The sequence below is a fragment of the Hemicordylus capensis genome, chromosome 5 (genome assembly GCF_027244095.1).
Source record: "Hemicordylus capensis ecotype Gifberg chromosome 5, rHemCap1.1.pri, whole genome shotgun sequence".
NCBI lineage: Eukaryota > Metazoa > Chordata > Lepidosauria > Squamata > Cordylidae > Hemicordylus > Hemicordylus capensis.
Window position 1 is genome coordinate 132,066,400 of NC_069661.1, and position 12,795 is coordinate 132,079,194.

General features: G+C 42.7%; 1 protein-coding gene across 6 annotated transcripts in view; it reads right to left on the reverse strand.

Annotated features, from left to right (window-relative positions):
- Positions 1-1,186: 1,186 nt before the first annotated feature.
- The window catches only part of TTC38 (tetratricopeptide repeat domain 38), a 58,464-nt gene continuing 46,855 nt past the window's right edge, over positions 1,187-12,795 (reverse strand). For all 6 annotated transcript variants that reach the window (XM_053253663.1, XM_053253662.1, XM_053253661.1 and 3 more), the window contains 4 exons: positions 10,713-10,878; positions 8,785-8,944; positions 4,561-4,634; positions 1,187-2,377 (listed from right to left, as the gene is read on the reverse strand). In XM_053253663.1, coding sequence (XP_053109638.1) covers positions 2,284-2,377; positions 4,561-4,634; positions 8,785-8,944; positions 10,713-10,878 — 494 coding nt within the window. In that variant the 3' untranslated portion in view covers positions 1,187-2,283. The remainder of the gene's footprint in view (positions 2,378-4,560; positions 4,635-8,784; positions 8,945-10,712; positions 10,879-12,795) is intronic.

A 12,795-nucleotide genomic window follows, 5' to 3' on the forward strand; every position in this document is an offset into this window, starting at 1 on the left:
CTCTGTTGGGCATCTCAGACATTGCTCATGGTCCTGCCACTAACTGATACCTGATTGGTAGGGACTAGAGACAGGGCCTTTTTGGTTATGGCCCCTCAACTTTGGAACACCATTCCCAAAGAGCTTCGCCATGCTCCCTCCCTCAGTGTTTTTACAAAAAACAAAGAAATGTTTTGAGAGCCGCTTTAATGTTTTATCTACTACTTATATCTGGTAGGTTTCTTAGTTTCTAGCTTTTTTTACTTTGAATTACAAATCTGAAGTTTCTAACTTTTAAATGTGGTTTTAACTTGGTCTTTCAACTTTAGTTTTATTCATTTCATTGTTTCATATTGCATCTATTTAATTACTGTTGTGAGCCACCCTGAGTAGTGTACTGGAGGGGCGGGGAATACATATTTCAAACAAATAATCGTAGTGGCAGCCATGCTGCTGGTGGCTGCCCTCTTTGTTTCTGCAAAATGCAAAGTATCTGTCCCCACAACTAATGACTCAACAGTGAGGATGTAAATAAGATTGTGGCTGCCATGCTGCTAAGAAAAGGTGCACCAGGGACCTGGCACTGTCTCTTTCTGGACCAAGATAGCGTGGCCACAATGATCCATGCTCTGGTAACCTCCAGGACTCATTGTACACGAGGCTGCTTTTGAACATTGCCCCAAACCTGCAGTTTGTTCACAATATAGCTCATGTATTTGGGACTTGTAGATGAGAACACATCACTGGTGCTTAAAGAGCTCCAGTGGCTTCCTGTTGGTTTGCAAACCCTATTCAAAGTGCTGATGCTTACCTTTCAAATCCTGTACAGCTTGGGACTGGGGTATCTGAGGAACTGCCTAACCAATCTTCATCGGAACTAACCTGGCCCTCTTCTAGTTGTTCTTACTGTCTGTGGTAAGGTGGGTAATGCCTGGGCCTGGGTGAAGGGTCTTCTGAATCACTTTCCCCACCTGGCGCTTGCTTATAAGCCTCCTTGATCTTTTATGCTATGGCCTTATAAAAAAGAACAGTTTATTTTCTCAGGTCTTTAAAGATATTATTGGTGGTTTTTATGCTCTAATTTTTTTAAAGTCTGCTGTTGCTTTTACTTCTGTGATGTTTGATACGCTACTTTATGTTTACTCCTGTTAGCCATCCTGCAAATACTTTTTGCTTTGAAGGTGAAATATAAATAATAAGTCATAGATTTGTGCAATAAAAATCACAATCATATTTAAGCAGTTCAGATTACCTAGCTTGGACGCATCTAGCACACTATTTTCCATCAACCTTTTCTATACTTCTAAAAATACATTTTTTAAACAAATAAAAATGATCAAAATTCTGAATTGCTAGGTGCCAAGCAACACCTCTTTCATGCACAGCTCATCAGCAATTTAGGGGCTTTGCAATCTTGCTGGTTCCAATGTAATCAAACCACCAATACCGTGTCATGAGCAACATGTTCACACTTAATTGTTCCTCACTTACAAATTTACCACAGATGAAGAATTGTGCCATGTGCAGCTACTGGTGCACCACCTTCTCCCTTCATGCTCTACACAGCAATAGCAGTTACCCTGTCCTCCTGCGCAGTAGGGAGGAGAGCAGGAAGGTAACCTAGTCTACTGCTTCTATTTGGGAATAGTTACTGAAAATGCACCAAACACCTGTCGTGTTAAGAAAAGGAACACACTTCCATACATTATAATAAAATATATTCACAAAGCATACCAACAGAACTTCTGATAACACTAGTTGACAGATTAGTATTAAAAGGTGTGTGAACTCAATCATCCTGTGTTTTAGCTTTTTCCCCTAACAGAGACCATCATAATACATCTGTACCCCACAAAACCAAGCACAAAGCACAAGCCCACAACTGTATCTAATTTACATTCATTTTAGTGCTTGTGCAGAGTATTCCCAACAGAATGTGCCTGTATTTTCCACATAGCCATATTACATTCAACACATCTTCAATTGCCTGATTTTGTTCAACATGTTATCAAAGAATCCTGTTTTGGAATAGCAAGTATCTGCAAGAAAATCTTCCTTGATCCAGTCAATCAATTCATACTTTTGCACACTCTGAGCATGTAAACAGAGTAGAGTGGCACAAAATAAAGAAGCGTTCCAGAAACCCCAGGTGCAAAGACAAGCCGCTGTCACAGCACATTCCCAAAGTCCTTGGCTATTTAGAATTTATGGAAGATTGTGTGCCCACAGTGTGATTTGCTTATTGCTGTAATCAGAAGCTGCAGTTTAATAATGCTGATGAAAAACACTTTGAGGTAGTAAGATTTATCCCAAGGTGTGAATGGTTGTAGCTTTCCGTATCAGTCGCTCAGTCAGTGGTGAATTTGGTCTCAGTTCATCACGTTCCATCAGGAGGCATCTAAAGGAAAGAAAAAAAAGGAAGAACATGAAAATGCCCTTAAAAGAAGCTTATAGTTGGGCACAGAAGTCAAGTGTCTTTTGAACTGTCAAAGTCACCCTCTTGAAGTTCACTGATCCCCTCCATTAATGAAGAGTTGAGAGCCATCATGATAAAGCAGGACTATTTCTGTCCCACATACCACAGACATTTTGTTTGTTTGAAACTAAGCATTTGTGAACAAAAAGTTTTTAAAAAGCAAATGGGATTTCTATCTGCACACGATTAAAATTATTGTGCCCCAGTATCAAGCCTGTGTTACTGAGACTATAACCTCTGCTAGTTCTAGTACCGGTGGGGTGGGGGCTTTAGACATTACAACAGCAGCGTGTGAACTACTTTTCTGTGGGTTCATCCAGGGTGGTGTTGAAAGACAGCACCATGTGAGTGAGACCAATCATGATAGAGCGTTCCCTCACAGTTGCTGCCCTGTTAGGTTTGAGGTTAGCTGGCAAAAACCCATGTGATTGGTTCTGCTCTGCTCATATGATGGCTGGTCTTTAAATGTAACAGCCACACAGTGGGATGAAAAGAGAGAGAGAGTGTGTGTCATGTAGTAGAGAATGAGCTACAAATCAGAACTTCTCCCGGGTTCAAATTGCACCTTTGCTACAGACTCTCTTAGGAAAGGTGCTCTCTCTCAGCTCTGGCTACAATATAGATATAATACCTGTTTTTGTAAGGTTTACATTAATATATGCAAAACCCTTTGAACACTTAAAAGTGTTACATAAGTGCAAAGTATTATTAACAATAAAAGCAGTCCTAAATCAAATCAAAACTTCAGACATTTTTATATGAAGTATTGATAATTTATCGTTTCTGTTATGTAAATCAACTGAAATTCTGTGCTTTTTGGAGTATTCATGTAGTATAATGTGCATCAGCTACAATCGCATTTGAACAGCTTATGCCATAGTTCGCAGGCTCATCCTGGCCTGTCCACATCACATCCCAATTCTGAGGTGGTATTCAGCACCGTGGTACTATCACATGACACCAGCACAACTTCCCAGGCTAGATTAACCTGTCAGCATATCAAAAAGGGTGCCGATGGTGTACTGACAGAGCACTGCTTTTAATGGCATAGAGAAACAGAAAGTGGAAGTGACATATGCTTCCTATCCTCTTATTCGAAGCCTGACAGAAGGGGGTGACATGTACTTTGCCTCTTCATCATTGAAGCATGCATCTTCCCGCAGGAGATGTGCACATTTGCCTGCTCTGGACAAAACACAGAAGTGAGAGAGCAGGGATCACAAACCACACATGCTTCCTTCTCCTGTTGTTATTCTGGAATCTTTTCAATGGTTCATAGTGATTTTTGCACTTGTTCCTCCTCTGGTCTTGTGGTAGCAAGCATGACTTGTCCCCATAGCTAAGCAGGGTCTGCCCTGGTTGCATATGAATGGGAGACTTGATGTGTGAGCACTGCAAGATATTCCCCTCAAGGGATGGAGCCGCTCTGGGAAGAGCAGAAGATTTCAAGTTTTCTCCCTGGCTTTTCTAATAAAGGGCTGAGAGAGATTCCTGCCTGCAACCTTGGAGAAGCCACTGCCAGTCTGTGAAGACAATACTGAGCTAGATAGACCAATGGTCTGACTCAGTATGTGGCAGTTTCCTATGTTCCTATGTTCCTCCTCCTCCTCCTTCTCCTCCTCCAAGGAGCAACAGATTTCATCTTTTCCTGCAAAGATGATAATCCTTTGTGATGAGACCATGAGACAATATGAAGAGCAATAAGGTTTTACAACTACTAGCTGGGGACTAAGGACCATTGTCCTAGGAGACATTCAACCATGACACAAGGGATGAGGAGGGCACCCTGGTCTCAACTGCCAGTGTAATATCTAGCTAGAACCAACGAGTGGTATAAGGAGAATTTTCACATTCCTTATAAGGAGGCATCATCCATGGGGAATGGGGGTTGGGGCACCAACTCACCATCACAGCCACAAGGATTGCAACTATTTATATGCCAGAGTTTTAAGAGGAAAAGTCTCTGCCTCACCCTTGTTGGCCACAGATATGTCCTTCCTTTCCTTGCAGACTATTGTCATGTGCCAACTATGATTATGAATAAATCCCTATCTTTAATCCAAGTAAAATTCAGAAGTTTGTATTTTTAAGAAGGTGGTACTCACCTAGCAAGTTTTTGGTTAGCTTTAGATTTACAGTTCAAAGCAGCATGAATCAGTAACTGGGAAAACACATCTCTCTGGGAAAAGTGAAGATACAACAATATTACTGTCTGGTAATAAGAACATAAGAACAGCCCTACTGGATCAGGCCCAAGGCCCATCTAGTCCAGCATCCTGTTTCATACAGTGGCCCACCAGAGGCCTCTGAGAAGCCAACAGGCAAGAGCTGAGGGCATGCCCTCTCTCTTCTGGTATTCAGGTATTCTGCAACTGGTATTCAGAGGCATCTTGTCTCTGAGGCTGGAGGTGGCCTATAGCCACTAGACTAGTAGCCATTTGTAGACCTGTCCTACATGAATTTGTCTAAATCCCCTTTAAAGCCATCCAAGCTAGTGGCCATCACTACATCGCGTGGCAGAGAATTCCATAGGTTAACTATGCTAAGAAATACTTCCTTTTGTCAGTCCTAAATTTCCCAGCCTTCAGTTTCATGGGATGACCCCTGGTTCTCATGTTGTGAAAGGGGGAGAAAAATTTCTCTCTGTCCACTCTCTCTGCTCCATGACCAGAACTGAACACAGTACTCCAAATGTGGCTGCACCACAGATTTGTATAAGGGCATTATAATATTAGCATTTTTATTTTCAACCCCTTTCCTAATAATCCCTAGCATGGAATTTACCTTTTTCAGAGTAAAGACAGGGCAGAGCCCAGATCGGAATTTGGGATGCAATTGTTAAAGGTATTGAGTCAGGATAAGTAAACCATATTGCCTGTGGTTTTGGAATTTCACCTTGAAATGATTTCTTAAAAAATTATTAAAACATCACAAAGGTTTCTAGGTGGCCCCTTGTTTTTGAGGGAATATTTATTTATTTATTACTGACTTCATTATACCATGGTCACATGAAGATTCTTTAACTTGGTCTCAAGTTCTATCTTCAAATAAGATTTCTGAAAAACTCCACATTGCACAGCCTGACAAATATTAGTTTTTCTTCAGCAAAAGATTGTTATTAATGATTAAAAGGGAAATGTGTAAGATATGCGTGTGTACTTTTCATTGTCTTTCAAAGGAGATTTACAGTAAAAATAAGACTTATTTTTCAACTCTATTTTATACATCTTTGCTGAATATAGCAGTTTCCCAGTGCTGTCTATTCACTACCAGTACTGGAAGAAGAAGGCCACATCTTCCCTCTCTAAAATACTTCAGTTTGCTTACTTTAATAGCCTGATAGTATTTAGAGACTGTCAGTTGACAGCAAAGTAATCACAAGAACAGAGTAAAACCCAACAGAATAAGCAGCAAATTTAGCCTAGTCACAGTAACTGGGAAGCAGAACAATGTCACAATCACATCAGCCAATTGGAGTGTGTTTTTGATCTCCACTGTTGCTAGGCTAATTTTAATGTACAATTCCATTAATGTACAATGGAAAACTAAATGTTATACCAATGATTCTTGTTTCTCTACCTACTGAGCATGTAACTGAATGTATTTACGGGACTGACACTGAAATCTGAGAGTTGAGAAAAATCCCTATTGCCCATGAGCCGTGTTCCCTCGAATTTTAATCATGAGTGAGCGGAAAGAGTTTTGTTCCGGGAGGCACAGTATCAAGGCAGTGTGTGTGCGCACGCACACACACATACACACACTTTTAATTTTTTAATTTTAAAAAATTAATTATCAAGGAATTAATGCACGCAAGCACACAAACCAAGAAGAAATTAATGTGCACATGCACACATGCACGTGCATGCACACACACAAACGGAAATAATTAATGTGCACATGCACACATGCACGTGCATGCACACACACAAACGGAAATAATTAATGTGCACATGCACACCAGGAAGGAATTTATATATATAAACACAAACACTTTTAAATCTTTTTAATTGTTTTAAATATTAATTAGCAAGGAATTAATGCACACACACACACACACACACACACACACACACACCAGGAAGGAATTAATGCTTTTAGTGGTGGACTGAATTTGACAACAGGGTTCCTTTTTGTGTGTTTGATGTCATTTTTTAAATGCTAGCATTTTAGGATTTCAAGATTTCTTAAAAAAAAAAAAACAGAGCAAAGGTTGCCACAAGACTCGAGCAGCACACAAACTCCCCCCGCCCACTTCCCCCTGAACATCTTGCCTGTTCTCTGGGCTGCCGGGGCTGCTTCCTCCATCTTTCTCTGCCTCCTGCTCCATCCGCCTCCTCCAACACCACCTCCGTCCTCTGTCATCTTCTGGCTCCATCTGTAGATCTTGAGAGAAGCCTCGCGAGAGGGGACTTTGGCCTCTCATGAGACTTCAGATGAGATCTGCATCTGGAGCAGGAGGAGGAGGCGGCGGCAATGGCTGTGGCATTCCGACTGGGGAGAGGGGAAATTTGGGACCTTGCCGGGGAGGGGGGGAAACTGGGAGGCGGCAGCAGTGGTGATGGCCCAGCCAGGAAGAGGGGAAACCGGGACCAGTTGGGCGGAAGTGGCGGGAGCAGCACTGTGTGCCTGGCAGAGACAGCTGCGCAGGGAGCTGACATTTTGTGCAGGCATGCGCACACCTCAGAAGGAACACAGCCCATGAGGCAAAACAAACAGTTCTACAGCTTGCAAACCTCTGATCCATGGACAGAGGTTTACAAGCTGTAGAACTGCACAGAGGTCATGAAGCAGAGTGCGAATGGCTGCAGGCATGAAGATGTAGTCAGGCTTTCAAACACAGGGTATCTTTACAGGGGACAAGATCACAGAACAGGACTGACAGGGAGTACTTAACTAACCAATGCTTATTTTTCAAAGCTGAAGCAATGTCTTCCTCCCTCATCAGCTCCTGATGTCCCCATTTTCTCTCCAGCCATCCTCTATCTTTGCATGTATTTATGTCAACCAACTCTCCTTGAGACACTAATATTGTACATGAGAAAGCCAACAATCAGGCGCGTAACAATGATAGGGCAAGGGGAGACAGTTGTCTGGGGGCCCCACTGCCTGGAGGGGCACCCCAGGGACACCTCATGTGACTCCCCATTGCCCCCTGCCCAGCCCCAAGGCCCCTCAGCCACTTGCCCTCTTCGCCGTCTCTCCTGCTTGTTCTGCTGGCCCGCAATCGAAGCAGCAGACAAGCTGCAAAGAGCTCCTTTTCTCCCACCTCTCAGCTGATCGGCGGGTGGGCGGGGCTTCCACGGAGGCCTCCGTGTAGGCCGCAGTGAAGCCTGAACTCGAGTAGGGCCCAAGCCAGCCAGGAAGGAGGAGGCAGCCAGAGTGGCCACCACTGTTCTCTGCAGCAGAAGACCCCTTGCTGCCCTGCTTAACCCAGACCAGCATTTGCCAGGTAGAGTGTGAACTCCTTTTTGTGGTTACCTTCCCCGCCCCCCGCCCCCATATATAGGGATCTGCTTGCCATAGGGCTTGGATATGGGGGGGGGGGGAGGGACTGAGAAGTCTCTGAATATTTATTTTGAAACAGCTTGGAAAATTTGCTGACTTAAAAAAAGCTATCTAAAAAGTCCTATAAGTGGCTTGTTTCATGGCAGAAAATTGCAAAAACTTCTGGAACAGTATTTTATTAATTTTATTTATTCATTCATTCATTTATAAATGCACTTATGTTCAAGTTGTTTTGCAACCCAGAAGGTCTGAGTGAGAACTGTGAAGCATGTGTGGTGCTTTTATTTTATTTTTCTTGTGTGTGAACTGCTCCCCAATAACTTGCAGGGGCTTCAGGGTAAATCTGGCCAACATGTGAACGCAGCACCTCCATTCCAGAGGAGATGTGTCTCCTCTGGAAGGGCTTTAAAAGCCTCCTGTGAAAAACCTCCTGCAATCAAACTTGACTGAATTTGTTCAGAATTCTGGGAAAACAAACATAGGTTCACCCTGCATGGTTGAAAGTCTCCTTTGCTAATCTGCAGCGAGGGGCCCATTTTAATAATTCATCTTTCTAGTGTGTTCTAGGCATCAAAAGTAATACAAATGTATAGTACTCAATGTATATCACTATATATTGTGATGTGTGTGTGTGTGTATTCAGTGAAATGTATTTGCAGGCAGCATACTTATTTTGGAATATCAGACTTAAATCCTTGGGGGCCTGGGGTGTGCGGAGGCCCTGGACTTTGGGGGGGGGGCATTTTAAAATCTTGTCTCTGGGCCCACTCCAACCTTGCTACGCCCCTGCCAACAATGTATTGATTAAAAATAAAACTCACTTGAGCATTGCTTCCTCCTATCTCAACTATCTGGTAGCGAATGGGATACAGCAATTCTACTGCTTTGTCGTAATTCCCATTATCAAATTCTACAAATGCCTGCAAAAGAGGTAGCCCCAGGTTTGGAGCTAAGTTTAGCACGTGGTCTTCACCAGGTGCCCTAGAGGAAAGAAAAAGAGGAAGTCAACTTCAAGATTAATAAACCTGATCAATAAACACTTTGCTGCAAGTCTGGTGGACAGTTAGAACGGAGAAAAACAGAACTATGCCCATTTAACAAAATACAGCAATGCATAACTTTGGTAGAAACTGGGTTGGTGGCTAGACTGTCTTATATCACCAGGTGTTCTTTCACCTCTGAGACGAACTGGCATTGGAGTGGTTAATACTCAGTACTTTTAGGCAGATTTGTTTGGAACCTTGCAAAGCTGTCAGTCAAAAGAATCCGTTGGTGGGGGATGGGCAGGAAATCAGTTGAGAGTTAGTTGGGGGTTTGAGCCTGGTTAGGGACAGTCTTGAAGAGGAGATGTTCTGTGACTCAAAAAAATAAGACAGCCTGAAATAAGGCCTGGGTTTCTGTGAAATGAAAGTGGGCATTTAACGGTTAAGGAGTACCTTGCAACGAAGTGTAACCTTGTTACACCAGCAAGTACAATACCCTACAGCCTTGTAGAGATAAACCTCAGAAACATCCATTTTATCTGGTTTATTTGTTTTGAAACGTTGGTCTGTGCAAGTTCTGTCACTTCCCTACTCACGCCAAGTAAAGTTACGTTTACCAAACACAGTGAAATTAGTCTAAAGTATTATGGAGGCTTTATTGTTTATTTGTCCTGGTGGCAGCATGTGTAAACATTCAATAAAGTCTAAGTTCAATTACCCTCAAAATGCAGCATACTACACCACCCTAAACTCCACAATTTGCTTCAACTTCTCTTCTATAGAGACTGACTTGCCTTGCCTATGCAACATAAGGGCACTGTTGGCAACTGATGACATTTTAGAAGATGTGCAGGAGACAAAGTCCTTGATAGTGAGGCTTATGCCATTTAGTTCCATGGTCATATTGCCTGAGTCCATAGTGACATGGCAACCCCTCTGTATCAGGTAGACACAGAAAAGGCACAAAGAGATGCTCACTCGCTGGTTGCCCCTAAACAACAGAACCTCTCACAGCAGATTCTGGGAACACCTCAAGATTAGCCTGCTAGAGCTGGGTTCAGGCTCAGGGTTAAGTTGACACAGGTGGGAAAATGTAACAACTTAGATGAAAACCTATTCTGGGCCAATTTTTGTTACTTTTGCCTTAAGCCTTCAGGATTTTTGTAACGTCAAATACATAAGCAAATCATTCTTTAACACTACTGTTTTATATCAGATGACAGCAAGTTAACGAAAGACTAATAGCCCAATCTATCCTGTTGCAGTGCAAGAGATTTGCCTGAAACGCTTAATGTAGCATCCCCTTTGACATAAGCAGAGTGGAAACCTTCAAATCAGCCACAGTGGCTTCAGAAAACAAAGGGAAATCTCCTCCACAGATCCTAGTAGAGTAGGTATCTGCTGGGATTGAGGGCAAGGTTTATATCAGCCCTTTGCTTTATAGATCACCCAGTGCTCTAATCTTTTTAGATTACCCACTTCTTGCATCACGCTCCTTTCTGAAGCAGTGGTCTTGATCAGGGGTTCTCAATGTTGGGTCTCCAGATATTATTGGACTTCAACTCCCATAATCCTCTGCCTCAGTTGCCTTTGGTTGGGAATTATGGGAGTTGAAGTCCAATAACACCTGAGGACCCAACGTTGAGAATCCCTGGTCTTGATGACAGTACAGGCCTTTAAGGCCAGCCTCAGCCCTAGAGCAAGGAGATACTAAGCACTCTTGTGCAAAAAAGGCTGTTAAATTCACAATACTGTTTGCTGCTTACTGGACCAGTTCCTGGAGAGTTGCTAAGAGTTCATGAGTAGTTTTGTGATCCTGGGACCCTAATGAAGACATCAGAATGTGAGCGTCATTGAAAATCAGGACGTGATCTTTGGCATGCTTCTTTGTTAACTGGTTTACGCCTTTCCATCTGTCACCCACCTTCACACCTAGGATCAAAGTTACACATTTAAAACATTCCATGTGGAATTTTATAAAAGAAAGGTATAGACTCTTTAGGGTGCAATCCTATGCAGTTACCAGGAAGTAGATCCCATTGAACACAGTGGGATTTACTGTTTTTGTTTCAAGATGGAATATAAAACATACGATAAACTTAGCCATGTACACTGCTCTGGGCTCCTTGTAGAAAGACTGGAATATAAATGAATATAAATTTCTACAGTCAAATATTAACATTTAATGGTTATATAGATTCATGTTTTAATCACTTCCACACTGGAGGCTGCCTGCAACCTAGTCCACCTGATATAAGTACATAACTCATCAGAACAAAAGTATTGGTCAGGGGGAGAGCAGAACGTGAAGGCAGTCAAGAAAACTGCAGGGCTTGCTGTGCTACAGTGGGTATAGGAAAGAATCACCTTCTTTGATAGACCTTAAATTGTGGTTCCCTTACATCCTGAAATGAAAACACAAAGAAAATCCCCTTCACCAGCTGTACTTATCCAATGCAGCCTATAACATCCAACTGAAAAACATCACAATTACAGTCCAGAAAAAGTGTCAGAAATAAAAAACAAGAATTACTGAGATTGAAAAAGGATCACCCCCCCAATGTCAATATTTTGTTGAACCACCTTTTGCTTTAATAACAGCCTTGAGTCTGTTGGGATACTTCTCTATCAACCTTGCACATCTAGATGGAGCAATATTTGCCCACTCCTCCATACAGAACTGTTCAAGTTCGGTCACATTGGATGGTAGGTGTTGGTGGACTGCTATCCTCCCTGGATCCAGTCGGCCCTCCAAACTGGATGGAAGAGCAAGGAGGAAACTGGTAAGAGAGGTTACCAAGAGGCCAATGGCCACTCTGAAGGAGTTAAAGGACTTCATGGCAAAGAGTGGTTGTTCTGTGCATGTGACAACAATTTCACGAGCGCTCCACAGATGTGGCTTGTTCGGGAGGGTCACAGGGAGAAAGCCACTTCTCAAGAAAGGCCACATTAAAGCTCGTTTGAGCTTTGCCAGAAGGCACCTTGAAGATTCTGATGCCAAATGGAAAAAGGTCTTATGGTCAGATGAGACCAAGATGAGACCAATATTTGGCCTCAACACCAAACAGTACACCTGGCGTAAATCCAACGCAGCTCATCATCCACAACACACCATACCTACAGTGAAGCATGGAGGTGGCAGCATCCTGTTGTGGGGGTGTTTCTCTGCCTCAGGAACTGGGGCTCTCGTTAGGGTAGAAGGAAAAATGGATGGGGCAAAATACCGTCAGATTCTGGAAGAAAACCTGCTACCCTCTGCCAGACAGCTGAGGATGGGCAGAAGATTCACCTTTCAACATGACAATGATCCGAAGCACACAGCAAAATTGACCACACAGTGGCTGAAGGAGAAAAAAGTGAACGTCCTCATGTGGCCCAGTCAGAGCCCAGACCTAAATCCCATAGAAAATCTGTGGAGAGATTTGAAGATAGCAGTCCACCAACACCTACCATCCAATGTGACCGAACTTGAACAGTTCTGTATGGAGGAGTGGGCAAATATTGCTCCGTCTAGATGTGCAAGGTTGATAGAGAAGTATCCCAACAGACTCAAGGCTGTTATTAAAGCAAAAGGTGGTTCAACAAAATATTGACATTGGGGGGGTGATCCTTTTTCAATCTCAGTAATTCTTGTTTTTTATTTCTGACACTTTTTCTGGACTGTAATTGTGATGTTTTTCAGTTGGATGTTATAGGTTGCATTGGATAAGTACAGCTGGTGAAGGGTATTTTCTTTGTGTTTTCATTTCAGGATGTAAGGGAACCAGAATTTAAGGTCTATCAAAGGGGGTGATTCTTTCCTATACCCACTGTAGGTTACAGTATGACCGGGTCACTTCCTTTTCATTC